A 26,329-nucleotide genomic window follows, 5' to 3' on the forward strand; every position below is an offset into this window, starting at 1 on the left:
TGGGTGGTGGGGGAGGTGGCTTTAGATGGGGTTGGGGGAGGAAGAGGAGGGACGTTCCTTTTCTAGGCACTTTGGTGTGTTTTTTCTCTTCCCGCACCCAGAGCCGGGGGTCCTTCTTTTCCCATGCCTGGAGCCGGGGGCCCTTCTTTTCCTGCGCTCAAAGATGGGGGGCCCTCCTCTTCCCGCACCCAGAGCCGGGGGTCCTTCTTTTCCCATGCCCGGAGCCAAGGGCCCTCCTCTTCCCGCGCCCGGAGCCAGGGGCCCTCCTCTTCTCAGAGCCAGGGGCCCTTCTTTTCCCACGCCTGGAGCCGTGGGCCCTCTTCTTCCCATGCCTGGAGCCGGGGGTCTTCCTCTTCCCGTGTCCGGACCCATGGACCCTTTCCAAATAAATCTTGCCATTTACACCAACCGATGATGTGGCCCTCGGTTGGGTTTGGATAAACGGAACAAGCCCTAACGACGTGAAGCGCAGAGGAGCGGGTTCTCCATTGCCCAGCCTCTGAGATGGTCATTCACACCACCGCCAAGTACAATCAGCTCAGAACAGGAGTGTTTCACATCCACTTGGTGCTGCCATGAATGACTACACAAGACATGGGGCAACGGAGAATCAGGCTCAGTCATCAACGAGGATTGAACGTGGCACTTTCAGCCTTGCAACCACAGACCCGCCTCATTTGCCGTGAGGGGATAACTCCTGTTGCTAGCATTCGGTATGAGGCTCTTATCCACGCTAGGGCTTCCCTCGAGGGAGACGAATGATCTCACATGCACACTAATATGATTGTGTTATGCTCTTATTCAGGGCACTTATTCATCCCAGACTATTTAACCTCAAACTGCTGCGTATGTGTGTGTGTGAATTTTTAATTGCCTTTTCAAAGCGTCCCATGCAACATGCCTTTGCTTTCAGGATTTGGATTCGTTGCAACTATTGTTAAGCTGCCTGACAATTCCATTTCTGAGATTCTGTCTTCCAGCAAACCTGGGGACTAGCGGGGTATCTCTTAGTTGTCCTTGGCATGCTACAAGAGATGAAAGTCCAGTTAATGCGGTGTTACTAACTTCACCCTGATGCTACCACTCCAGAATGGGGGGGAGGCAGATAATTTTCCACCTTACCAAAAATTGGGTGTGGGGTGCATGACTCTAGTTGAAACCCCAGGTGAACTTTCCTCCTCAGATGTTCAGAAAAAGTCTTTCCCTAGGGAGATGATGGGAATCATTTAGCATTGCGTTCCTGCAAAAAAATATTCTTCCCCTTAGATGAACCCAGTGGCCTTCGGGATAATTTGTTTCTTGACAGGGTGAGGGACGGTGAAATCTGTTTGTTTGTTCCCCTCTTCAGTAAAATCGTGATCTCATTACTATGGGAGGAGGCAGGGAAGGGACACTGGACAAACAGGAGCCCCTGGAGAGTGCAGTTGCAGAAAGTTGTCCAGCTTGGCCCCCTTAGCAATGTCTGTGAAACAGCAGCAGGAGGACTGTTTAACCTGTTTGCATGGTGGCAGTGAGGTGCGTCCTCGCTGGCAGTCCACCAGTTGAACTAACAGTGATAGATAGGCACGTCCTTGCCCTGGCTGGGCATCAGGGTAACTTTCTCCAATAGACGGATGGCAAAAAGTACATTGGAGCAAACACGGGTATGGACACGCTGGCTTCCTACCAGTGCAAGGACTTGGCCACTGGCTGGTCTTTCTAGCCGAGGCTTAGCCTAAGCTGCACTTTGCTGGCAATACGAGTGTATTGATAAGACAGTCCACGGCGTGGTAAGTGTCAACTGAGATGGGGAGGAGTGACGGGGTTGAAGACTTCCTCTCCCCTGGAAGCTTAGGGACCTGCATACCATTTAGGGCATCTGCTCCATTCCAGCCGCCGAAAATTGCACTTCAGAAGAATCTGCCTGAGGCCCTGAGAAAAGTTGTCCTTGGATGGGGGTGGGGTGGGTTGGGCAGATGCCAGGGCTGAGCTGAGCTCCATCAGAGGTTTAACAAAAAAAAAAAACCACCCCCGCCTTCTGTTGAATTTGGGCGGGAGGGGTGTTTAACAAGGGGCTTCCCAAGGGGTGACTGCATTGCAAGGTTTGTGCTGGAACAATAGCCTTTTGTCAGGGTTGACAGTCCCACCTAACAGGTGCCTCTTAGATAGATAGATCACTCCTGCCAGGGGCTCGAGTGGGTGGGAGATCTCGGTCTCCACTCTCTCTGTCTCTGTTATGCCTTTTGATATCAGCTGCAACAAAGAGGGGGTGGGGGGGATTCCATTGCTTACATTCCAGCCCTTGTCCCTCTTGACCCTGCTGTCCCTGTGCGAGGGAGCCTGGATCCGTAGAATGGGCAGTGGGAGTGAGAACTGCAGCTCTCATCCATCCAGGAAAAGTCACAGGTTGCAGATTTTTGTGGCTGGGAATTAATTAATGGAAGCTCCCCTCTGTGGAGGAGCATGTGAGGGGGTGGAAGGTATGAAATGGCTGCAGCTGGTGATGACATGGACACAGGCCATTTGGGATCCAGACAGACACCTAATTGGCTCTGGCAGGGTCAACAACCACAGCTGTGGGAGAAATCAGATCCCCAACATATTATTATTAATTAATAATTATATAATACCTAGAGGCCCCCAGTGGAGATCAGGACCTCACTGTGCTTGGCACTTCACATACATTTCATGTCCCAGCCCCAAAGAGCTGACAAGACAGAAAGCCGGGAGGGAGAACAAGAGGTGGCACAGGGAGGTGAAGTGACTTGCCCAAGGACACTCAGCTGGCCAGCTGGGAACTCAACTCAGGCCCTAATCCATGAAAGGATGAGAGTGGGCAGGACTGATGGCTTGGAGGGTGGGGCTTTTACTGGTGGGGAGGCTTTTAGTGAGACCCAAGCCAGCAAACTGTCTAGGTATGAACCTATGTATAAAGCCAGTTGGCTAAGAAGGCTGTCAGTCAAGTAGAGAGCTATGGGTGGGACTTCCTTTCTCTCCATATAAAACCCCCAGCCTTCCAGCTGGGGGACAGTCAGTCAGGGTATGTCTGTGTTTAGAGTTGGAGGTGCAATTCCTAGCTAGCATGCTAAAAATACATTGTATCCGTATCAGCGTGAGTGGGGCTAGCCACCCCCTATGTATTTGGGATGGCCAGCACCTCGCATCACCGCAACTCCACTCTGCTTTCAGCATGCATATGCCTACATGAGCTGGGAATCACACACCCTGCTCAAAAGTGTAGACATACCCTAAATCAGGCAGTTGGAAGCCTAGGTGCTGGAATGGGCGGTGCTGCTGCACCCCCTGGCTTGAAGTGGTTTCCATCGTATACAGGGTGTACAGTTTGGTTCAGTGGCTCTCAGCACCCCCACTATACACATTGTTCCAGCCCCCCTAGTTGGCAGAGGAGAATGGGTCACCTGCAGGATCCACTGGTGAATGTATAATATGCAAAGTACCCCGTCTGGTTTGCTGCTTGTTTTTTTTTGGTTTTGAGTTTTTTTAATTTAAATCAATTTTGGTTTTATTCTTTTGCCCACCCCTGGGTTTTTGTGGTTTTGAGCTGTCTTGCTGCTGCGCTCTGCCACAGATCTTCTCTAGAGACTCAGTCTTCAACTGGGTATTCTTGAAGATTGGGTTGGAGGTGACGTGGGAACAAAATGCAGAGGGGTGGCAAGAGAGAAGGAGCCTTCCTGGTATCAGGGGCAAGTCTCACATGCTCCTCCATTGGCTTGTTATGTGTTTTTTCATGTGTCACAGTCTAGATGATAAAATGAAAGGACTCAATGCTTGTAAAATTCAACAGTTCTGCACCTAGGATTCTGGCCATGTGCACACAGACCGACTTCCTGGTGCCTTCTCCAAACTCTTCCCTCCTGCAACCTGTGCTCCTCCCTCTAAGTTCCATGCAGTTTACAACACTTGTGTCCATTAGACTGTCTTCTTCGCTCCTGTTCCTTACCTCGTCCTCAGCCCTCCCCTCTGCCACTATGCTCCTCAGGGCATTTTCTGAAAATCTCACCCACAGTGCGCTGGTCCTGCAGGGGCTGCAGGGGAAGCGAGTATTCTCAGCAGTGGGCAGGGGCTGGTTCTCACACATTAGCTATTTACACAAGTGTCTGCTCTGGACATAGTGCATATGAAGAGCATGTGGAGGGGTGGGTTGGATGGAAGCCAGGAAATCTTTCCTCTGATTTTGTAACCATTTGGCCCTTTGTGTTTTTTTAGAAGATGCCATTGAAAAAAATTGCGTGACTGCTGCTTCCATCACAAGTGCCCCATCTGCTGATGCCTCCTCCCAGGGCAGCCAACCCCCTGCTGAGACTACAGGTGCCCCGCCACCTACTCAAACCGTGACCTCCACCAAAGCTGACATCTCACCCTCCACTGGCACTGGCATCCTGCCTGCTTCTTCAACTTCCACCAACACCCTGTCTGGTGCCAGCACGCTGCCCCCCACCACCTCTGGTACACCAGGCAGCATCAGCGCCCCATCCTCCACTGATGCTGGAACCTCACTTGGCACTGGCACCCCACCCCCTGCCGGTGCCCCATCTCACACTAATGCAAGCACTCTGCCCCCAGCTGACACCGGCACCTCGCCTACTAGAGCTAGTGCTGCCTCTGAGGGCATGGCGGTGGTGGTCAGCACCACCACTGGTTCTGCAGACTCCTTCACCGTCGGTGCACCCACAGCCGCCCCTGTTGACCATGCCCTCAGCGCCGCAGCCACCCGCAGCTCCGTGGCCACCCCGGATGCTCCTGCGGCTGTTACCCCAAGCTCTACCATCGCTGCTGACGTCCCCAGCTCTGCAGACACTGGTCCGGCAGCCGTGTCTCCATCTCAGAAGCCCCAAACACCAGAAACCACTACAGGTATGAGCAGGACTGTGCCGCTTTTGGAGGCTGGGGGAATGCTAGCTGATTCTGGAATAGAAAACAGGTTATGGAGTCTTTCCAGTCTAGGTTAGGTCTTGGGTTCATGTCGAACTCAGTCTGGCCATGGCTGACAGTCGCTGCCACCCAGCAGCTGTTCAGTGGCCTGTGTGAGAGCACCTGGTGGCTCACAGGCCAGTGGCCTGGGGTTCCTATCACAAAAGGCACCCTAGCAAGTGGCCCCCTTGTTGGCAGCCTCAACAAAAGAGGCACAGGACCAAATGGAGCATAGAGGCCGAACTCTTTGCTTGTCCCTAGCAGGGCCCTGTCTGTACCTGTTTGAAAATTTAGCAAGTAGGCCATGGAGACCAGCTTATGTTTGACATGATGGAGAAGCGGGAGGCAGGGGAGGTATGCCAAGCAAGGGGCGACATGGTCAACGCAATGGGCTAGGAAAATGATTGTTGCAGAAGCATTCTGGATACGAATGGGGCCAGGCTGTATTTGTCAAGGCCAGAAAGAAGGACATTGCTCTAATCAAGGTGAGAGATGATGAGAGCTTGGATGAGAGTTTTAGTTGTGTGGATGGATAGAAAAAGCTGCATCTTAGGGAGGTTATACAGAAAGAACACAAGAACGGCCACACTGGGTTAGACCAAAGGTCCATCTAGCCAGAGCTGTCCTGAGCCATTTTGGTGCCCTCTGCAGAGGGGCTGTGTGGGGCTCCAGGCCTCTGCGGGACGGTGGCGGGGGAAGCTGGCTATGGCGGCACAGCTGGGAGCCAGGAGATTGGAACAGGCTGGAGTCGGATCGCTCTACTTACCTGCGAGTGCAGGGAGCCTGACCCCTCCTGCGGTCCTCAGGGGAAGGGCTGGGGCAGAGCAGAGGCGGGAGCCATGGGGAAGAGACAGAGCAGGGGCTGGAGCAGCACACAGCTGTGCAGGGCACCAGGAAATTTGGTTCCCTATGCAGTTGCGTACTTTGCGTATGGGTGGGGACGGCCCTGCATCTAGCCCAGTACCCTGTCTTCCGACAGTGGCCAATGCTGGTGCCCCAGAGGGATTGAACAGAACAGGTAATCATCAAGTGATCCATCTCCTGTCGCCCGTTCCCAGCTTCTGGCAAACAGAGGCTAGGGACACCATCCCTGCCCATCCTGGCTAATAGCCACTGATGGACCTATCCTCCATGAACTTATCTAGTTCTTTTTTGAAGAATTGGCAACCTTTAGACAGCCTGGATGTGAAGACCTAGACAGAGATCTGAATCAAAGATGATGCCCAGGTTACAGGCCTGTGATCAAGAGAGGAGGTTACGAGGAGATTTTCTTTTTTGGGCGGGGGAGGAGTTTAAGAGTTCTTTTAGCCACGTTGAGCTGGAGCTGAAGGCTAGACATCCACAAAGTGTCAGAAAGGCAGTCTGAGATTTGCATCTGAATAGAAGGAGACAGGTCTGGGGTAGAGAGCATTGAGACAGTGGTTGAATTTGTGTTTATGGATGAACTTACCCAGGGATAAGATATAGAGGGAGAAGACAAGAGGACCCAGGACAGAGCCTTGTGGAGCCCTTGTAGAAAGTCGGAGGGGGACACACTGCAGGAGCGATTAGAGAGAACCAGGAGAGGACAGAGCCATAGAAGCCAAGAGAGGACAAGATCTCAAGAAGGCTGCTAACTTCTCCAGGAGGGTGAGAATGGAGCACTGACTGGTTCTGAGCTTTGGCTAAGAACAGGTCATTAGAGACTTCGTCAAGAGCGATTTCAGTGGATTGCAAGGGGCAGAAGCCAGACTGGTGAGGGTCTGGGATGGAACTGAAGGAGAGGAACTCCAGACATCGCCTGTGAACAGCACATTGAATGAGCTTTGTGATGAAAGGGAGAAGGGAAATGGGGGGGAGGGGGTTGCTGGAGCAGCAAGTGGGGGCAGAGGTGGTGGTTATTTTAAAAAAATGGAGAGACCAAAGCACGTTTGTGTTGTGAGGGGAAGGAGTCGGAGGAGAGAGGTTAAGGAGAAACATAAGGGAGGGGATGAGAATAGACTTGAGGGAGATCAGGAGATAAGGTGGGAGGAAGCCACTGAGGCAAGTGAAGAGGTTAGGGGAGGAGAACAGATGAGAAACCGCTGTGTCTGTGACAGGGGAGAAGGAGGAGAGAGTTGTAGGAGGGGAGGCGAGCTGAGGGGATGGGGAAGGTCACGCGTTGTATCAGTTTTGTCTTGAAAGAAATCAGCGAGATCATTCTGTAAGTTGGATCTATGGGGGCATTCAGCTGGCACCCTCCCCCCATCACAGCCCCTGGCATAGGCACCTACTTTTCGCGGGTGCTCAACCCCGCCCCCAGCCCCACCCTGACTCCACCCCTGCCCAGCCCCCTCCTGCCCCTGCCCCACCCCCATTCCAGCCCCTTCCCAAAAGTCCCCACCCCAACTCTGCCCCTCCTTGCCTCTATTGGACTCCTTCCCCAAATCCCTGCCCTGTCCCCGCCTCTTCCTCCCGTGTTCCCCCTTCTCCCTCCCAGTGCTTGCTACCGCGAAACAGCTGTTTTGTGGCAGTGGAGGTGAGCTGGGGCGGGGGGGAGGGGAGGGGAGCTGCCAGTGGGTGCAGAGCGCCCACCAATTTTTCCCCGTGGGTGCTCCAGCCCTAGAGCACCCACGGAGTTGGCACCTATGGCCCCTGGAAAATCCCCTCAGAGTGTGGCTTTAGCCTGGCATAAAGCAGGGCAGCCTTCAGCCCCGGAGTGGTGAGGTTTCATCTCAAGGAAATGTAACTATCTACAGCAAGTTTTTACATATCAGTACTCTTTAACCTGCCCCCACCCCTTTTCTTTTATTTTAATAAACACCACTAAGGAAATTCCTAGGGGGAAATCTTCAGGATGTAGGTAGGGCTGCCAATAAATGTCATGTAACGTTTAGGCGTAAGCTTCCTTTTGCAGTACCCATTCATTGCTCCTCATGGCGCCTGTCTGCTCTTCGCATGGTGGTGGGGCTTCACTAGAACTCATCAATGTCTTGTTTGTTTGTGTTCTGCTGTCTAGGAAGCAGCTTAGGTGTTAATACAGACAAGGAACATACCACCTGGAATCAGCCAGTGAAACCTGTGGTAGCTACGGAAAGTGCTACCAAACCTAGGGAAGCCGCAGTTGCAACCACACAGCAGGCTGGTGTTGTATCACAGCCACCAGCCTCAAGCTCTGGAACTGTGATCTCCATTACAGCCAGCACATCACTGAGCCGCCACACTCCAGCTCCTGGCAGGGAACCCAAGCCAAGTGATTCTCCACCCCAAAATAAGGTAACAGGGGCCTGGGTGGGAATGCCCAAAGCCAGCAGGAGAGAAGGCTCATTCCTTTTGAGCAGCCCAAGACTGTCAAGCCTTGTGGCACTGGAACATGCCAGGTTCAATATGTGTGATCAGGTCTCCCTCTGGTGGCTGGACCACGGAAAAGATACAAGCCCTACTACTGCTGCTGACAGCAAATAGAGATCCTCTTTCTGCTCAAGGAGCTGAGGCTTGTGTTTTATTCCTAAAGCAGCTTATTCATTTGAAGTAGCACTCAGTGTGTGCATAGGTTAGGGGCTCCTTACGGCATGTGTCATTGCTTACGTATCTCTGTTGTCGTCAGAGGGTGATCTCTTGCAAGGGAAGCCTCTTGAGCCTGCAAGACAGGAGTGGACAAACCTCCCAGGGTATAGGTTTGGAGATAGGGGCGAAGGAGGACTACTGTTGGGAAGCTGTTCAGGAAAGACGTCTCGTTTGGGGGGTGGGATGGAGAGTATAATGGAGGGCGTGAGGGCTGGATTCACAAAGGTGCTTAGGCTTTGTGACACAAGCGAGTGTTGACAAAATCACAGGAGGTAGGTGCTCATGGTCTCTATACAATGAATGGGGACAGGCAGGTGCCTTAGACTGCCATTCACAAAAGCCAGCGTGCTAGGCACGGAGCCGCCTCAGCTAGCCATTGGGAGGTGCCAACCAGAGGGGTGTGTGCTAAGCCTGGCCCCTGCGTCAGAGCTAAGTCTGGGCTGCAGGGAGGTGCCTAGCTCCACTTGTGAGTCCCGGCTGTGGGGTTAGCTACCTATGTATTTTGCAAGAAGCCAGGCAGCAGAGGGGAAGGTCTTACCTCACTCATTGCTCAGCCCAGCAGTTGGAGCACTCCCCTGGGATGTGGGAGACACCCACCCCACCTCCAGTTCAAGTCCCCCCTTTGCCTGAATGGGAGAATAGGGAGGGTCTCCCACATCCCAGGTGAGTGCTGCTAACTACTCGGCTACCAGATACTCTGACGTGGGCCTTCCCCTATCTCTCCTGTTTTGTTGGAGCTCTTCTTTTTCTTCTCTTCCCTCCGCTGAACTCATCTGATGGGCCCAGTCTGGTAGGCGATCTCTGAGCATGCCTCTCAGATTGGCCCCACACATGATGGAGATGGCCAGACATCTGTCTTTCCCCAGTTTGCAAACTGCTCCGGGGTCTCAGTGGGAGATAGGGGTCCAGGTGCCTAGAATGAGGCATCAGTGCCCAGGCCCAGAGGCAGGAACATAGGCACAGAGGCAATTTTTAAGGCAAACCCAGGCGCCGAGGGAGTTTTGGCATCTCCTGGGTTCAGCGGGAGTTTTGAGGATTGCGGTGGAGCCAAAACTGGGACTTAGGTTTCTAAATCTGGGGTTTAGGCACCTAGGTATTTTTGTGAACCCAGCCCTGACTGACTTGGAGAGGAATTAGATTGTTATGGCTTTGGACAGAGGCCATATCTGGTCTTTCGGTTTGCTCTAGTAATTGGGCATGCTATAAACAACAACAGAAATTAGATGATGGGGCTAGGACAGGAGCTGCAGGAGGTGCAGGAGAGGGGGCCGTGGTAACAGGAAGCCGGGAGAGGGAAATCTTTTGGAGGTTTGTTTTCATGATGGGTGGGCGTGCAAGTCACGTGACGGAGTGTCTGACTCCAAACATTTATTGGCAGGAACGTGCTGGTGAGACCCAGATCGCTCCCGCTGACCCCTCGCTCTAGATCCTAAGCCCGTTTTGTCACATGCCTGAGCAAATACAGGTCAGACAACAGTTTCCTGGTTAGAAGTGCCCAGACTGTTCAGGACACTTGTATATAAAGGGTTGGGAGATGAGCCCTGGAGACCTGTCAGGCCTTTGCCATCTCTGCCTCTTGATTCATATTTGTGGATTCTAAGGCCAGAAGAGACCATTAGATCATCTAGTCTGACCTGCCTAACAACAGGCTATAGAACTGATTGGAGTGTTTGCAATCCTGTGTCTCTGATCAATCTGCTGCATCAATGACCAGCTGTCCCTCCACCATGCAGAAATGACTTGGGTTGGGTTTTTTTTTTTTCAGATCCTTTGTGAGGACCAGAACCTGTCCAGCGACTCTGCAATCATTCTAACCCTGAAGGAGCCTATACACTGTGTGAGTATCCTCCTTTACATACAACACTCCGTTGTCCTTGGCTACAACAGCAAGTTCCCTGCAGCTTTTAACCCACAGATCTCAAAGCGCTTGACAAGCTGTAGGCACAGGAATGATTTCACCAGCTACTGAAATGCAATCACTTCTGGGGTGGAAAATGGCAACTGCTTAACAGTACACTGCAATATTACCCAATAAGGCAAGAGACCATATCCAGCTGAAACTGTTGCAGGAGCTAAAGATGGGCAGACTATAATTACCAGACTAGGAAGATGGTCAGAAAACAAGCATTAACCAACCCAGATTGGTTGGGAAAAGTGCAGATGGAGCTTTAAAGACCAGGGTGAAATCCTGCCTCCGTTAAACTCCATTGGAGTTTTGCCATTAACTTGATTGGGGCCAGAAATTTATCCCAGAAGTGGTCAGGACCTTGGATTTATATCTCATTTACGAGATGATACTTCCAAGGGCGCACTGCCCTCCAGTAGCATGCTGGGGTGCTTGCTCAATATTGAGTGAACAGTGGCCCCTGCTGAGTCACCAGCACCATTCAGCGCAGCGGCAAGGTGGTTTGTTGGCTGGTTTTTGAAGATCTCCCATCCAACTATTAGCACAAACAGACTTGCTTATTTTATGAGACCTAGCAACGCCACAGCAGAAGGTAGCATGACTGCTCATCATACAGCAAATGACCTGCAATCTGGGACTCTCTATATTAAGGTCAAAAAAGCCCTGTTAGACCAAGAGACCAGGCACAATGTTACAGTCCTTTATCTTGCAGACAATTAGAACTAGGCACGCATGCCTTACAGCTCTGGAAAACTAGGGTTCCAGTAGGAGACGAGATTCATTTCTGGCCATGGCAGGTTGTGAGAGTGGACCTGTAAACCACATCATTCTGATTACCTTCTCGCTCCCTCTGCCTCCACTTCAGTTCTGACATGATTTTAACAGCCAATTTCTGAGAAAACCCTAGAGGGAGAGAGAAAAGTCCCCAGTCTCTTCTTGCTTGCACTGGGGAAGATCAGGAGCAAAGTGAATGGAGTTAGCAGCTGTAAAACTGGTTTAGGTTGAAAAGAGAACCCGGCACTTATCTTTTCTATCAGAAATACTCAGACTCTTTCCGAATGTGGCCCACACCACAGCTCAGGGACCCCTCACTTGTCATTCACTGTCACATAACATCCTACCACAGCAGTTGCTTATCTGGGAAAGTATTTAGTTTATTTCTCGGTCTCTGTAATATGATGTAGCACCTTGGAAATGAGGAGGAGCCAGCATTATGTGACCAGCCGACTCACCACAGATCACTAGCAGCTGCTTCAGATTTGGAGCACAGTTCAGATTCGGAGTTTCTCTAGGACGGTATAAAGCTCTAGCTTCTGGCGCCGGTGGGGCTCATGATTATATAAATACTGAGTCAGGATTACTGGGTCTTTTTCGTGGCTCTCCCTGCGTAGCCTCAGAGTGCTCTGTTAAACTTCCTGTGTCTGTTACGTGTAAAATGGAATAACCCTAACTTCACTGGAATGCAGGGAGACGCGATTCCCGAATGTCTGTAAAATGCATTGAGATCCGCTGATGAAAGTGTCTGTTGTGCAGTCCGCAGCGTTAGTCATACAGATCACCTGGAGCTGCCAGGACCTAGAGCGAAGCAGGCCTTCCTCCTTCTGTTTGTCAGCCTGTTAATCCCTGTCTATCATTCTCTCTCCTCTGTGTGTGGTGGGGGGGGAAGTGCTTGGTTTGAGAGGTGAAGATGTTCCAGCTGGGTCCAGCTTGACCCCCTGGCCCTGGGGATGGATGTTAGGGATGGACTCGGAAGTAGTTTTGAAAGCACAGTCAATCCCCTTTCCCACCATGCAAGCTTAAAAAACATAGGTAAACAAGAGCCTGAAAATGGCCAGAACTCTGTGAGTGGCAGCCCTGCACATTTCTGAGAGACAGGGCCTCTGAGCCACTTCTGGCCTCTGCAGGCAATACAATGGCTTGATGGCTGGCCAGCGGGGCCCTTGAAAGCACTCTTGTGGGGTTGGTGGGAGCTTGCACCTAAATCGCAGCCTGATAGGCAACATCTGAGATGGGAAATGACTCGCTGCTGCCATCACCTGGTCATCAGTCTCCTCTTCTCTTTGTTGCCGCTATTGGGGGGAAATTAGCTCCTTAAATGGATGCTGTCAGACTAAAAACCCCATCTGTGACTTTATCTGTGTCACTAATAACACCTCTGATGACTTAATTGCTTAGGATTCCAAAGAGTATTAGGCATTGACATGGAAAATATGGATAAAGCATCCACAATTAAAGAGGATTTAAAATCATAGAATCATAGAAGATAAGGGTTGGAAGGGACCTCAGGAGGTCATCTAGTCCAACCCCTTGCTCAAAGCAGGGCCAACACCAATTGAATCATCGCAGCCAGGGCCTTGTCAAGCCGGGCCTTAAAAACCTGTAAAGAAGGAGATTCCATCACCTCCCTAGGTAACCCATTCCAGTGCTTCACCACCCTCCCAGTGAAATAGTGTTTTCTAATATCCAACCTAGACCTCCCACACTGCAACTTGAGACCATTGCTCCTTGATCTGTCATGTCAAAATAACAATGAATGGCTGGAAGGGATAAACTCATAGGCCATAAGCCGGCCTCTCACTGCAGAGGTCAGGAGGCAACTTCTGCCTTGGGTAGGATAGTCCAGAACTGCCCACTTTGGTGTTTCTTGTGCCTTCCTCTGTAACAACTCGTACTGGCCGCTGCCAGAGACAGGATCCTGGATTGAATGGACCTCAGGGCTGATCCAGTCTGGCTTGTCCTACATTCCTTTTTACTTTTCCTCACTGGTACATTTCACTTGGACTGGAGGATGAAGATACACTGACCTGTTTCGCTGGTGTTTCTAGTTAGTTTCACTTCCACGTTGTCAGTCAGTAGAATGAGACAGGTTTGCAAACTGCAGGGGCTGTTTAACATAGTTTGCCAGGCTGAATCAGAACCAAGGTCCATCTTCTTTAGTATCCTGTCTGATGCTGGCCAGATCCACGTGCTTCAGGGGAAGCTGTAAGAACTCTGCTATCAGCGGACGTGGGATAATCTGTTCCCCATGTTAGATCCTGTCCCGAAGTCTATTAAATCTTTTAATCTGATCTTTGAATCCAGACCAAAAATAACCCCTAGTTTTCAACCACCCTGTGTACATATTCATTCATTAAAATGTTTCTGCAGTATTTTATTTACAAACCCTAACATTTGCACTTAAATTGGCAGTCACTTTTTTTAATCTTGTTTGTCTAATACGCTGGCTGTAGCCTGGGATTCTCTTCTCCCTGCAGCAGGCCCCAGCGACTGTAAGAACTTGTTGCTTTGCACAGCTCAAAGAGTAAATTCCTCCTTTAGCCTAAGTGGCAGGGTTTGTGCTTTAGGTGCTGACAGTCCCAGGGATTGATCTCTGCTGAGACCCCGTGGTGTCTATCTGTATACACGTCTTTGTCACAAAATCACACCCACGATGGGACATGAACTCCCATCGACCTCAGATGTTCAGAAGGGGTGTGTGTGCAGAGAACAGATACCGTACTACACTAGCTTAGTGTGTGTGAGCGTGCCTGTAACAGCCTGCTGCTCACAGCTAAAAGAGGTTAGTGGCAGGGACTTGTGCTTCATTCTGAAGGTCTTGTGCTCAGTCCTCTCCTGATGGTGGTGTCTGTCTATACACAGCCAGGGCTTGTGGTGGTGGCTCCACTCCTAACCAACCATGGGTTTTGTTTACATTTTTTAAAAGTAAAACCAAGAAATGCCCCTCTGTGCTGAAATGAGCCTGGTTAAGCTCCGCTCTCTGGCCCTCCCCTCCAGCTCATTTTCCAAGTAGGGTAGTCGGCATGTGAACATCATGGGTTAGCCTTGTCCACGTCTCCTGTGTGTTTGTGGGAGCTGCACTTTCGCACCTTCTGGCAGGCTCGTCAGCATGTCTGCAACTCCAGTTTCTTAGAGACATAATTATCTGAAATGTTGTTAACACGACGTGCTAATTTAAATGTTTCAGCTGCTGCAGTAAGATCTTGATTATGCATCCCACCAGCGTTCAAAGGTCCCTGCCTCACCAGCTCCTAGAATGCCTCCTGCTCAGCTGCCTTTAGGAACTCCTGAAAATAAGAACAATTTTTATGTCTCCCAAACTAAGCAGATAACTGAGAACCTGCAGCATCAGCTTCTCCCTTCTGACAATCTGGTAAACAAGTTTCTAGCCAAACCTTGACAGTCAGGTGAAAGAATCTCATGCACTTCGTAACACAAGGGAAAGCCGCAAACCCAGAGCTACCAAAGAGGACTGTTTTGTTCCATGATTGATTCAAATCTGTATTGCAGGACCCAACCCAGATCGGGGTTCCAGCATGGGGTTTCAGAACCTGAGAGTCCCGGTTCCCAGTCTCCTGCGCTAGCCTCTGTGTCCGTCCTGTGGTGGCAGAGATCACTTTAAACTGAGATGCTCTTGTCTGTTATCTGTAGGCTCACCATAGGATCTGCAACCTTCCAATCGTGCATTAAGCAACGTGGCAAATATCTGTTATTTGGGGTTCTTGTTCCTCTTTGCCCCAGGGGGAGAGCTGTGTGTGCAGTGGAGCGGCTTGTTTTGGTAGGGTTTTAATTTGGGGGTGGGGTTTTTTTGTAATGTACATGGCCACTCTGTGTTTATATTAGAGGAGGCTGAGCTGAGAAGTTCCCCTTGCACTGGAGTGGAAGGTGGTGAGGTTACTTCTTGGGGGAATTAATTCCATAGTCCCAATCCGGCCCTTGAGAAAGCTGTCTCCTGCATAGCCCATGCTTTGTGCCAGTGCCATGACGTGGCCCCCTTTCTAGACCCTCTCTTGGACTCAGCTCATTGGCTCACCGTGTGGTGAGGCAAATGCCATTGCAGCATCCCCGCATGATGATACTGAGGCAGTCCTGGCGGTATTCAGGGCCTTTTAGTTGCTCTTCTAGGCTGAGGAGAAGCCAAGACAGTCCTGGTGGTATCTGCACTTCAGCAACATCTTACAGCTAAGGATCTCAAAGAGCTGAGAGAAGCTAGTTAATTAAGCTTCACAAGACCTCCCCTTTGAGGCCAGTAATGAGCAGGGGTGACAGCAATACAGCTCTGTGATGTGATCCTGGTAGGTCTCTCTTGCTGAGCAGTGGGTCAATACTTGGGTGGCAAACCTGGAGGCAGTGCTGTTGATTCAGTAGGTAGCACTCTTCCCTTTAAGTGAGATCTAAACCATTGCCTCACCATGGAGCTAGGTGCTGGGCTGCAGCTGGGGCTGTCTTGCAGATGAGACGCAGTTCCACCCCCTTGTGACTATTTAAGAGGTGGTGGTGGTTTTGGTGAGGGTCGCAACTCTGGAGTCCCAATTAAATTCCAAGTTTTGTGACTGCACGAGGGATTCAAAGAGGAAGAACATAGTTCCAGCTGGACAGAGTATTCTGCATTTTTATGCGGTAGCTCTGCAGTGTTCAGTTAAAGAGCTGCTGCCCGCCACCCCAGAGCTGGCTGCATTTCAGTAGCTAGTAAAGTGGGACTTACAGTCTACTTTTCCTACCTCCATAGAGTCATCATGCAGCATAATTAACATTGGTAAAAGGCTTTTGGAGTCTCTGGAGTAGAGCCCAGGTCCCCTGAGACCTAGTCCCAGGCCGCTCCCCTAATCACCAGGTTCAGTCTGCTGGGCTCAGCTCACACTCTGCCTCAGAGCCACTTTGAAGCAAGAAGAATTTTTAAAGGGGAAGCCCCTTGCTCAGTATAATGTCACCAGAGCAGGGCTGGTTTTCCTAGGCAGGGAAACTTGTTGCTGGGCCTCTCAGAAACACCATATCATTCATCTCATCTCATTGATTTATTGTTTAAAAGGCCCTTGACAACTTGTTTCCCTTGCCACCAGAAAAGGAAAGGATTAGGGCTGGGAGGACAGGCCTTTGCTTCCTGGAGATCTGCACAGCGTCGCAGCCTGGCGGCTTCGCCCCCACAGCGACTGACATGGGAAAGCAGGCCTCCGACTGGGGCAGGCGCAGGCCGAGCTTGCTCTGCTGTAGGCCCTGCCTTGAAGCCTGGATTTTCCCACGTCAGCTGTGCCCAGGGCTGATGTGGAGAGTGGCGGCTGGGGGAAATCTCTGTTCTCTCTCCCTGTCCATCTGTTTAGGGCGGTTTGTTGATTCAAGTGTTGTTACCTCATTTGGGGATGTTAGTTTTAGAGTCCCGCCAGTGTGGGAACCAGATTAGCTCAGCCCGTCAGGCCCTGTCAACTCCAGCCAAAGAATGCAAAATACTCTGAGGGGCAGGGAGGTATTGGAGCAGATGGAAACCATGGGGGACCGGCAGGTTCAAGAGGCTGGGAATGAGGAACAGAGATGTTCGCCTCCGAGGGCAGCAGACCCACCCCAGCACACATCAGGAGGGACTGAAAGTTGTCCATTGTCTCTTGGGGAGCCTGTAGGTAGTGAGACTAGAGGTTTCTAGTGGAGAGGCATCCATAGCCACCAGCAGTCATTGGAGAGGCAGCAATGACTGAATGGGCCATGGAGGCAGGACCATCCTCTTGCCCATCCAGGCAGCTACTCCAGGGCACGTCAGAGCAGAGTGATTAAATGATACTTTCCGATAACCAGAGCCCTTTGGTCTCCTGGGCTGATCCATCCATGGCCTCACAAAGTCCTGAGGCTTCCTTCTCAGATGCCTGGCATTGGCCGGGACAGCCACACATCAAAGCAGGACAGGGAAGTCATATTCCTATGACTTGAGGCCTGTTTGCCAGTCCCTTGTCTGTGCAGAGTTTCTTGGATAGCGTCAGCTGACTGCATTGACTCCATGTGGGAGCAGTGGACTCTGTGGGGCGTTTTGTGCGTGGGATCCCCTTCTGGGTCCCTTGGTTTGACCTGAGGGGGCCAGGCCCTTCATCAGTGCTAAGTCACATCGTTTCTAAAGTCTTTTGCTTTATGGTTCTTGAAAAGGCCCACTAAGTGCTGCAGAATCAGAGAGGCCGATTCCTGCGGCATTCAGCATCATGTCGACAGCCTCTGTGGGAATGTTGCAGTACTGGGGAACTTCAAGAGATCAAATCCCAACACGGCAGGAGGACAGCCCACAATATCATGAGATTTTTTAAAAGATGGTATTGTGGTTTTTTTGATCTGTCTTTTGATTTTTGAACTCCCCTTGCCCAGCCCCAGCGTGGGTCTGAGAGACTACTAGTGCCATTCACTCTCCTAAATGTACTGGGTAAGGGGATTTCGCCCCCCCCCCCCCCCCCCCCCAGGAGCTCTCACTCTAACATGTCCCCATCCCCTGCCCTGCAATTAATTCTGTCCCTGACCTCCAAATCAGTCCTGTCCCATGCAGGCCCCATATCTGTTCTGCCCATCCTACTTCACCTCATCAGTTCTGCCCCCCGTCTGCCATCGGTTCAACCCCCCAAACAGCTGTCATTTCTGCATCCCTCCCATTAGTTCAGCTCACAGCACCCCATCAGTTCTGCCCCCAGCCCTCGCCCCATCAGTTCATCCCACCCAGCCCCCACCTCCCTAGTTCAGCCCCCTCTGCTCCTCCTGTGGCTCTTCACCCCCTCTCCCAGGCCTGGGGGGCTGCAGTGGGGCCCCCTCTCCTCCTTGCAGGCTGGATGCTTCCCAGGACTCTTCACCCCTCCCCAGGGAGGTGCTGCAGGGAAGGGGAGGAGCAGAGGCACCGTCCTGTCCTGGTTGCTTACAGAGGAGGAGCTGAGCTGCTGGGGTCTTTAGCTGCCTCCTCCCTTGGGGTTGCCCTGGGGAAGGGGAGAGAGCTCTTTCTGCAGCAGCTCTGATGGGTCACTAGAGGACAGGAGCTTCTCACTTCAGCGGAAGCCTGGCTCCGGCCCCAACCAAAATCCCGTCATTCCTGAAAAAATGGTAAGAGCTGGCAACACGGATGTTAGCGCGGCTGTGCTTGCTGCTCCGTCCCAGCCAGCAATGGCTCTGCAGGCCCAGGCTAATATGTAGCAGCCAGGGTGGGGAGAGACCAAGCCTAGAGAAGGGGTTCGGTTCCCAGCTCTTCTACAAGTTGCCCGTGTGGCCTGGGGCAAGCCACTTCGGCCCAGCTCCTCAGCGGCATGTGGGCACCTGTGGCGACTAGGTAGGTGCCTGTGGCCACTTTTTAAACCCTGCTGACATTTTCAAAACTGCCGCCTCGCTGCCGTCTGACCCTGTAGGCTCCTAAATCCCTATGTGCACCTACGTCTCTGCCAGCCACCCGAGCCCTGACACTGCCCCACAGCCAAGGAGCTGCCCAGAGCCTGCTAATAATCAAAGATCAATTAATTGCCAAAATTAGGCTATCCCATCATACCATCCCCTCCATAAACTTATCCAGCTTAGTCCTGAAGCCAGATATGTCTTTTGCCCCCACTGCTCCCCTTGGAAGGCTGTTCCAGAACTTCACTCCTCTAATGGTTAGAAACCTTCATCTAATTTCAAGTCTAAACTTCCTAGTGTCCAGTTTATACCCATTTGTTCTTGTGTCCACCTTGGTACTAAGCTTAAATAATTCCTCTCCCTCCCTGATATTTATCCCTCTGATATATTTATAAAGAGCAATTATATCTCCCCTCAGCCTTCTTTTGGTTAGGCTAAACAAGCCAAGCTCTTTGCGTCTCCTTTCATAAGACAGGTTTTCCATTCCTCAGATCATCCTAGTAGCCCTTCTCTGTACGAGTTCCAGTTTGAATTCATCCTTCTAAAACATGGAAGACCAGAACTGCACACAATATTCCAGATGAGGTCTCACCAGTGCCTTGTATAACAATACTAACATCTCCTTATCTCTACTGGAAATACCTTGCCTGATGCATCCCAAGACCACATTAGCTTTTTTAACGGCCATATCACATTTGCGGCTCATAGTCATCCTGTGATCAACCAATACTTCGAGGTCCTTCTCCTCCTCTGTTACTTCCAACTGATGTGTCCCCAATTTATAACCAGAAATTCTTGTTATTAATCCCTAAATGCATGACCTTGCACTTTTCACTATTAAATTTCATCCTATTACTATTACGCCAGGTTACAAGGTCATCCAGATCTTCCTGTAGGATATCCCGGTCCTTCTCTGTGTTAGCAATACCCCCCAGCTTTGTGTCATCCGCAAACTTTATTAGCACATTCCTGCTTTTTGTGCCAAGATCAGTAATAAAAAGATTAAATAAGATTGGTCCCAAAACCAATCCCTGAGGAACTCCACTAGTAACCTCCTTCCAGCCTGACAGTTCACCTTTCAGTACGACCCATTGTAGTCTCCCCTTTAACCAGTTCCTTATCTACCTTTCAATTTTCATATTGAGCCCCCTCTTTTCCAGTTTAGCTAATAATTCCCCATGTGGAACCATGTCAAATGCCTTACTGAAATCGAGGTAAATTAAATCCACTGCATTACCTTTGTCTAAAAAAAATCTGTTACCTTCTCAAAGCAGGAGATCAGGTTGGTTTGGCACGATCTGCCTTTTGTAGCTCCTTCAGCAACACGTGTGCTGAGTGCCACAGCCAAAGCCCAGCACCTCCAGAGCCCTGCTTCGACCTGTGGGCAGGGCTGGCTAGGTCAGAGGAAGGTGGGTGCCTCAGGGGAGCTCGCTGTGTGATGGAAGAGCCTGCCAGGACCTGATTTTCCTGGTGGAAAGTGAAAGGGCAGGAGAAGGGCAGCACCTGGATCTCGCCCCGGTCTCATGGACCTGAGGCCAAGGGCCCTTGTCCCTGCTGGGGGGCTAACAATGCAGGCGAACTCCCTCACACAGGCGGCTGGGGAACGTTCCTTCCTCCGGAGCATGTGCATCCTGTCACCGCCACGGGCGCCTCCTCAGCCGCTTCGCAAATATTTAGACAAGGAGGGGCGAGGTTGTTCCTTGGGAGGTCAGGGGGGCAGAGGACAGGAATAAAGCAACTGCGCTCTTGGTGGCTGCGAGCCCAGGGACTTAGCAGAGAGACTGGGCTCACCTCTCCACGGGAGGGGGCTGAAGACTCAGGCAAAGGAAGCATTAGCTCCTGGGCCACTGCTGTGTGGCTAGGCCCAGCTCCTTCTAGCCCAGGAGCTAAAGGGAGGCCGAGTGAGACAGCTAAAGGGATTTAACTAAGAAGTGAGCGGTTAGGGAGCTCGGCTTGGGCTCACACTGGCTGCCCCCTCCCCACCTCACTGTCCCCTGTGCTCCAGTCCCCAGAGCATCACCCCTAATAAGGTGTGTTTTGTGGTAGCACCTAGATGGCAGGGCCCCATTGTGCTGGGCTATGTGTGTGCAAAGAACAGAGGGATAGTCCCAACCCCAACAAGCTGTGGTGGGAGCGTACGGTCAGGCAGTGGCTGGAGACAGACAGACAGAGACAGACGGGGGAGCAGGATGTAACAGACAGATGATGGGGCTTAATGAACTGAGCCGCAGTCACAGCACACAGCTGCCAAACTGCTGCTTGTGCTCCACTCCTCACTTCAGCCACCCCCTGCACCGTTCCGGGAGCTCCTGGGCACCCCTTTCTCCTCTGGGCTCTGACCCCCCAGCTCAGCCCCCCACACTGTTCCGGGAGCTCCCGGGCACCCCCTTCTCTCCCTGGCTCTGACCCCCCAGCTCAGCCACCCCCTGCATTGGTCCGGGAGCTCCCGGGCACCCCCTTCTCTCCCTGGCTCTGACCCCCCAGCTCAGTCACCCCCTGCACTGGTCCGGGAGCTCCCAGGCGCCCCCTTCTCCCCCTGGCTCTGACCCCCCAGCTCAGCCAGCCCCTGCACTGGTCCGGGAGCTCTCAGGTGCCCCCTTCTCCCCCTGGGCTCTGACCCCCCAGCTCAGCCAGCCCCTGCACTGGTCCGGGAGCTCTCAGGTGCCCCCTTCTCCCCCTGGCTCTGACCCCCCAGCTCAACCCCCCACCCCCTGCACTGTTCCGGGAGCTCCCGGGCGCCCCCTTCTCCCCCTGGCTCTGACCCCCCAGCTCAGTCACCCCCTGCACTGGTCCAGGAGCTCCCAGGTGCCCCCTTCTCCCCCTGGCTCTGACCCCCCAGCTCAGCCCCACCCCCCCCGCACTGTTCCGGGAGCTCCCGGGTGCCCCCTTCTCCCTTGGACTCTGACCCCCCAGCTCAGCCCCCCCCACTGTTCTGGGAGCTCCGGGATGCCCCCTTCTCCCCCAGGCTCTGCCTCCCAGCCCTGCCTGGCACTGTTCCAGGTGCTCGCTGGCATTCCTAGCGCTCTCCACATGCTGCACCCCAACTCAGAAGTCTCCCCACACCCCCATGTCCTGCCCTGTTGCTGCAGCACTGTCTAGCACAGTCTCAGCTACGCCGTCTCCAAAGGAGATGGCCCCTGCTGGGGTTTCCATGGGGGCTGATGGCGCCGTGGGTTATAACCATGGGGTGCAGGGCAGGCAGGGGGAGGGTGGTGTTAACCACAGTACGCCAGCGACGGGCCGGAGCATGCTGAAGGCCCGCTGGCAGGGCTGGCTCTTTGCTTGGCTGTTCATTCTCCTGGGACTGGGGGCCAGGAGGGGTTGTCTGGCCGGCCTGGCACAGCTCAGTACCGGGTACCTGCACAGCACATGCTCAGTGTCACAAGCCCAGCCATTTGCTTACAAATCCCTGTGGGATGGGAGCTGACCTGGGCCCTGCTTGCCTCTGGGGCTTGGGGCTCTTCATACAACATCCATCGGGCCTGCTGTCTCGCAGGGCCCTGTTTACCCTACCCCATCCTATCCCCTGGCTCCCTTCTCGGTAATGGCACAGCCCAGCTCGTTTGAAGCCGGCGCCAGGGACGTACAAGCGTGATCTGGCTCCCCGCAGCCCTCCGGGGAGTTGCTATTTCTGTAATTCCAAAAGCTGCAGCCTTCAGATAAGGCAAGCCATGCCCTGGCGAAGAACTCCGGTCAGCTGGATTTGGCTTGTGATAAAGAAACTACTTCGAAACTCTTCCTGGCCTTGGGGCTGAGGCACAAGGCAGATGAAGAGGGGAGGCTGCAGAGACTGCAGCCAGGAGGGACGCTCATGGTCCCCATATGTACAGCCTGAGCAGCTGGGGCATCTGGGCTCAGCAGAGAAAAAGCCCCAGGCAAGAAGCCCACTGCTGCTCAACGAGGCAGTGGTGCGGTGACCGTCAGCGCGCAGTCTCCTCGGGTTATTAGGCGAGACCAGAGGGAGACTGGTCCCATGTTTACATGGGGAGAGAAGCAGCCAATGGGAGTCATTGCCTGCTTTGCAGAAGCTGGAGGTGGGGGGGCTAGAAAGGGAGGCAACCCTGTGATGCCTCTCGGGGCACCTGGGCCTGAGAGCTGCCTTGTTACCCCCTGCCTCCCAATGGGCAGGCGTCTCAGCAGAACGTGCAGGGGATCTCTGCCACCACCAGCCTCGCAAGCCCTCTCCTCTGGCCTCTCCTTAGCAGTAGGGGTGTCCCAGGTCCTGAGTCCTTGCAAATCATTCTCCTGTGTTATCCTGCCCTGGCTGCTCGCAGAAATCCCACATGCTGTGCCATGGGCCCCAATTTCCCCTTAAATCCCCATTCTCATAAACCACGCAGCATGTGTCATGAAATAAAAGACGGTTTATTTAAGAAAGAACCGAGAATCAGCGAAAAACAACAGAGAGGGGTGGAAACATGTCTACAATACAAAACAGAATCATAACAACCCAGACTTGGGGCTACACCCTTTCCTAGTTAATAAAGTAGGTTCCCCCACACACACACCGAATTAGTCTTTTGTCTTTATTCCCAGTCAGGGCCATTGCCTGCCTGCTATGCTTCTTTTCACCTCCAAGTGGTTTCAATTGTTTGCAGCTGGCTCTGGGGTTTTTCCATTGACCGTCTTGGGATGCAGTGGGAGGGGGTCGACAGATACCTTGCCAGCTGAGCAGGGCTGGGTGACACCTGCCTTCTGCCCAGATACATTATCCTTAGGTGACTAACTTTTACACCAAGTCCATAAAGCATACGTTCAGTAGCAATACCTTATTAACTGTCATACATACAGCTCACCCTGATTACAAATCCAGACCCATTAGGAGCATCTCTTTATGGGTAAATACCCTGTGAGACCTGTTTGGTGGTGTGAGTTTCTCAGCTTGGAGGGGCGAGGTGGTTGCAAAGAACAGGGCACTCTTTGCCAAGGGGTTGCTGTGTCACAAACACCTTATTGGCAGCGAGACCATCTCCAGGACTCCCCAGACAGGAAACTGTTGCCACTATTTTAGTGTCTCAAAAGCAAGCCCCTGACCATATTCTTTTAATGCAGTGGCAGCTGGCCCAGTGGTTAGGGCTCTAGCATGGGGTGTGGGAGACTTGGGGTCATTCCTTGCTGGCCTGCAGACTTCCCATGTGCCCTTGGACAAGTCGCTTAGCCTCTCTGTGCCTCTGTTGTGAGGCTAAACCCGTCAAAGCGTGGGAGGATAACGGCATTAAGGACTGGGAGGCGCTCAGATACTATGGTGATTGGGGGGAAAAGGTGTATAAGTACCGTAGAGTGATAAACTAAATCTGGCCCGGCCTCCATTTCAAAGGGGTCTGGTCACCATAGCACAGCCTGCATCTCTGACCTGGAAGACCCACCGCTTGGAACAAGAGGGTCATTCACACTCCACTGAGACCACTCATAAAGGGGCCAATTCGTGCCCAGTGCTGGTGTGGTTCTGTGATGTAGCACCTGTCCTCTCCCTCCAGAACAGGGCTGAGAACCATCACGCTCGTTGCATGACAGTGCTGGGTTGGATTTCACCAGGAGTGCTGGACCCAGACAGACCCGGGGAGCAGAAGGTTGGTTGGAAGCTGTATCTGCTGGCTTAGCTGATGTGTGCGTTCTGTCCCTGCAGGGCAGCCCTGTGGATCCCTCCCTGCACAACATGCTCTGCAAAGCCGTGAAGGCCACGTTCAACCGGAGCCGAGACATCTGCACCATGCGCCTGGCCGCCGCTGGGAAGCCCTCCAACAAGATTGCTGTACTCGGTGTTTCTGTGCAAAGTGAGCTCTGCTCGCTACCCAAGGGCTTTGCAGGAGGGGAGGGGAGGGTGCGGGGGCGTCTCACTGCTGAAGCCCTTTCAGCCCAGTGGTCCCCAAACTGTGGGGTGTGCCCCTCTTCAGTGGCATGGAGCAATATCTGGTGTGGGGGAGAGGTGATGGCCTGGGCCAGCCCCCCATGGGTGGGGAGGGTGGAGGGCAGGGAGCAGCCCCACTCTGGCCCTGCTGTTGTCCCAGCATCCAGCTGCGGCCCTGCTCCAGGCCGTGGCTCAGCCACCAGCCCCTGCTGTCAGCCCCAAGCCTGCATGCTTGGCCCCAGCCTGGCCACGACTCCGCTCCAGGCCCGGGGAAGCCGGGTGCAGACACATTAGGAGGGTGGGGGGAGGGTGAGAGGAAGTTTGGGCACCACTGATTTAGCCTCTTCAGGAGGCTTGGTGGAAATCATGGAGCTCTGTAATCAGCCTTACTGGGGACTCTAGTACTTTCCATTAAGGGCTGGTTTGGGGCTCCATTGGTCCCACTGTCATCCTTTGGGCTGTGACGGAAGCCCAGTGGCCCCAGCAATCAGTAAACTGCTAGGCCACTGCTCTGGTTCCAAACCTAGTTGCCAGATGGATCAGTTCAATTTCATCTTCCAGTAGGGTTACGACCCACTAGCCAGTATCAACAGGGGACTGGAGCCCAGGCCAGGGAGAGAAAAGCCTCACCCCACGGAGGCGCAGGAGAGTAGCTGTGCAATGATCTCTCACTTCAGGGGCCCTGGTTCAAATCCAGCCCAGATCAGGCGTGACCGAACGTTAGTTCGATGGCTGTTGGGTTGCTGATGTGAAATGAGGTGGTAGGTTTCAGTCCAGCTTCCAGGCTGCAGGTGCTTCCATGGTTAAAGGGCCCCACAAGGACTGACCTCCTTCAGGCCCCCACAGAGGAGAGGACAGTGTTTACAGGGCCTGGGGAGGGACTCCCCTTCTTTCAGCGAGGCCAGGCACTTAGAGACAGTTTACACGAGCAGGACAGGCCAGAGATCTCATGCTTCAGGGCAGAAGCTAACTGCTAGCTGCCTGGGGTCAGGAAGAGCTCTCCCCTCGGGGCAGGTTATTCTGTAACTGCCTCCTGCAGGGGCTCTTTCTCTTTCTTCTGAGGCAGCTGGTACTGGAGCGGGGAGGGTAGCACCTGCCTTTCTGTTCAATGCCACTCCTGGCGTGGTGGGGAAGGGAGAGAAAGTGAGACCAGTGCATGGTCTTGCCCTCTACCCACCAGGGAGAGCTGCTGGTACCAGACCTGCCAGTGGTCTCATGCGGGCGAGTGTGCGGAGAGGGGATCTCAAAGCTCAGGTGGACCTAGATAACCCAAGCTGGTGCTCCGGGCACACAGCCCTGCTACAGCATCTCCAGCCCCCCGTGCTGCATGGTCACCTCAGGAACAACCCCACCTGCTGGGGCGATGAGCCCGCTGCTTGGCAGAGGCCTTTTGCCAAACTCCCAGGAACAATCTGATCCTTCCCGTGCGCCATGAAGGACGCCTGCCCTTGGGGGCAGGGAAGTGACTCCTGGCCTGTGAGCAGGGCCGGTGCTAGCATTCAGGCAAACTAGGCGGTTGACTAGGGTGCCAAGATTTGGGGGTGCCAAAAAGCGGTGCCCCCAATTTTTTTTTTTTACAGCATTCCTGGGCTGGGCTGGGCTGGGCTGGGCTGCCAGCGGCGCGCTGACACATGTGGCTCAGACTCCCTCTCCCAGCACAGCGACCACTCCATGCAATTATTGTCATTGCTGGTGGGGGCAGCGTCCTCAGGGAGGGGGCATAGCAGAGGTGAGCTGGGGTGGGGAGCCCTGCGGCAGCTCCCCCCCTTCCCCCCCCGCCCTGAGTCACCCCCCCCACAGCAGCTCCCTACCCACCCCCCCGGCCCCAGCTCACCTCTACTCTGCCTCCTCCCCGAGCACGCCACCCCCGCTCTAATTTTCCTCCCTTCCCAGGCATGTGGCACCAAACAGCTGGGGTGGGGAGCTGCCGCAGGGGGGGAGGGGTGTACCTCAGGGCCGGGGAGGGGCTGCCGCAGGGCTCCTCACCTCTGCTACGTCCCCTCCCCGAGCCCGCTGTCGCTGCT

At 53.2% G+C, this 26,329-nt stretch overlaps 1 protein-coding gene across 1 annotated transcript in view; it reads left to right on the plus strand.

Moving 5' to 3' along the window:
• PODXL (podocalyxin like) overlaps nt 1-26,329 on the plus strand; it is an 82,905-nt gene that overhangs the window by 46,034 nt on the left and 10,542 nt on the right. Inside the window, exons 2-5 of the mRNA XM_050936920.1 lie at nt 4,207-4,854; nt 7,889-8,145; nt 10,202-10,273; nt 24,084-24,231. Coding sequence (XP_050792877.1) covers nt 4,207-4,854; nt 7,889-8,145; nt 10,202-10,273; nt 24,084-24,231 — 1,125 coding nt within the window. The remainder of the gene's footprint in view (nt 1-4,206; nt 4,855-7,888; nt 8,146-10,201; nt 10,274-24,083; nt 24,232-26,329) is intronic.

This window comes from Gopherus flavomarginatus, chromosome 1, assembly GCF_025201925.1.
Source record: "Gopherus flavomarginatus isolate rGopFla2 chromosome 1, rGopFla2.mat.asm, whole genome shotgun sequence".
NCBI classification, from domain to species: domain Eukaryota; kingdom Metazoa; phylum Chordata; order Testudines; family Testudinidae; genus Gopherus; species Gopherus flavomarginatus.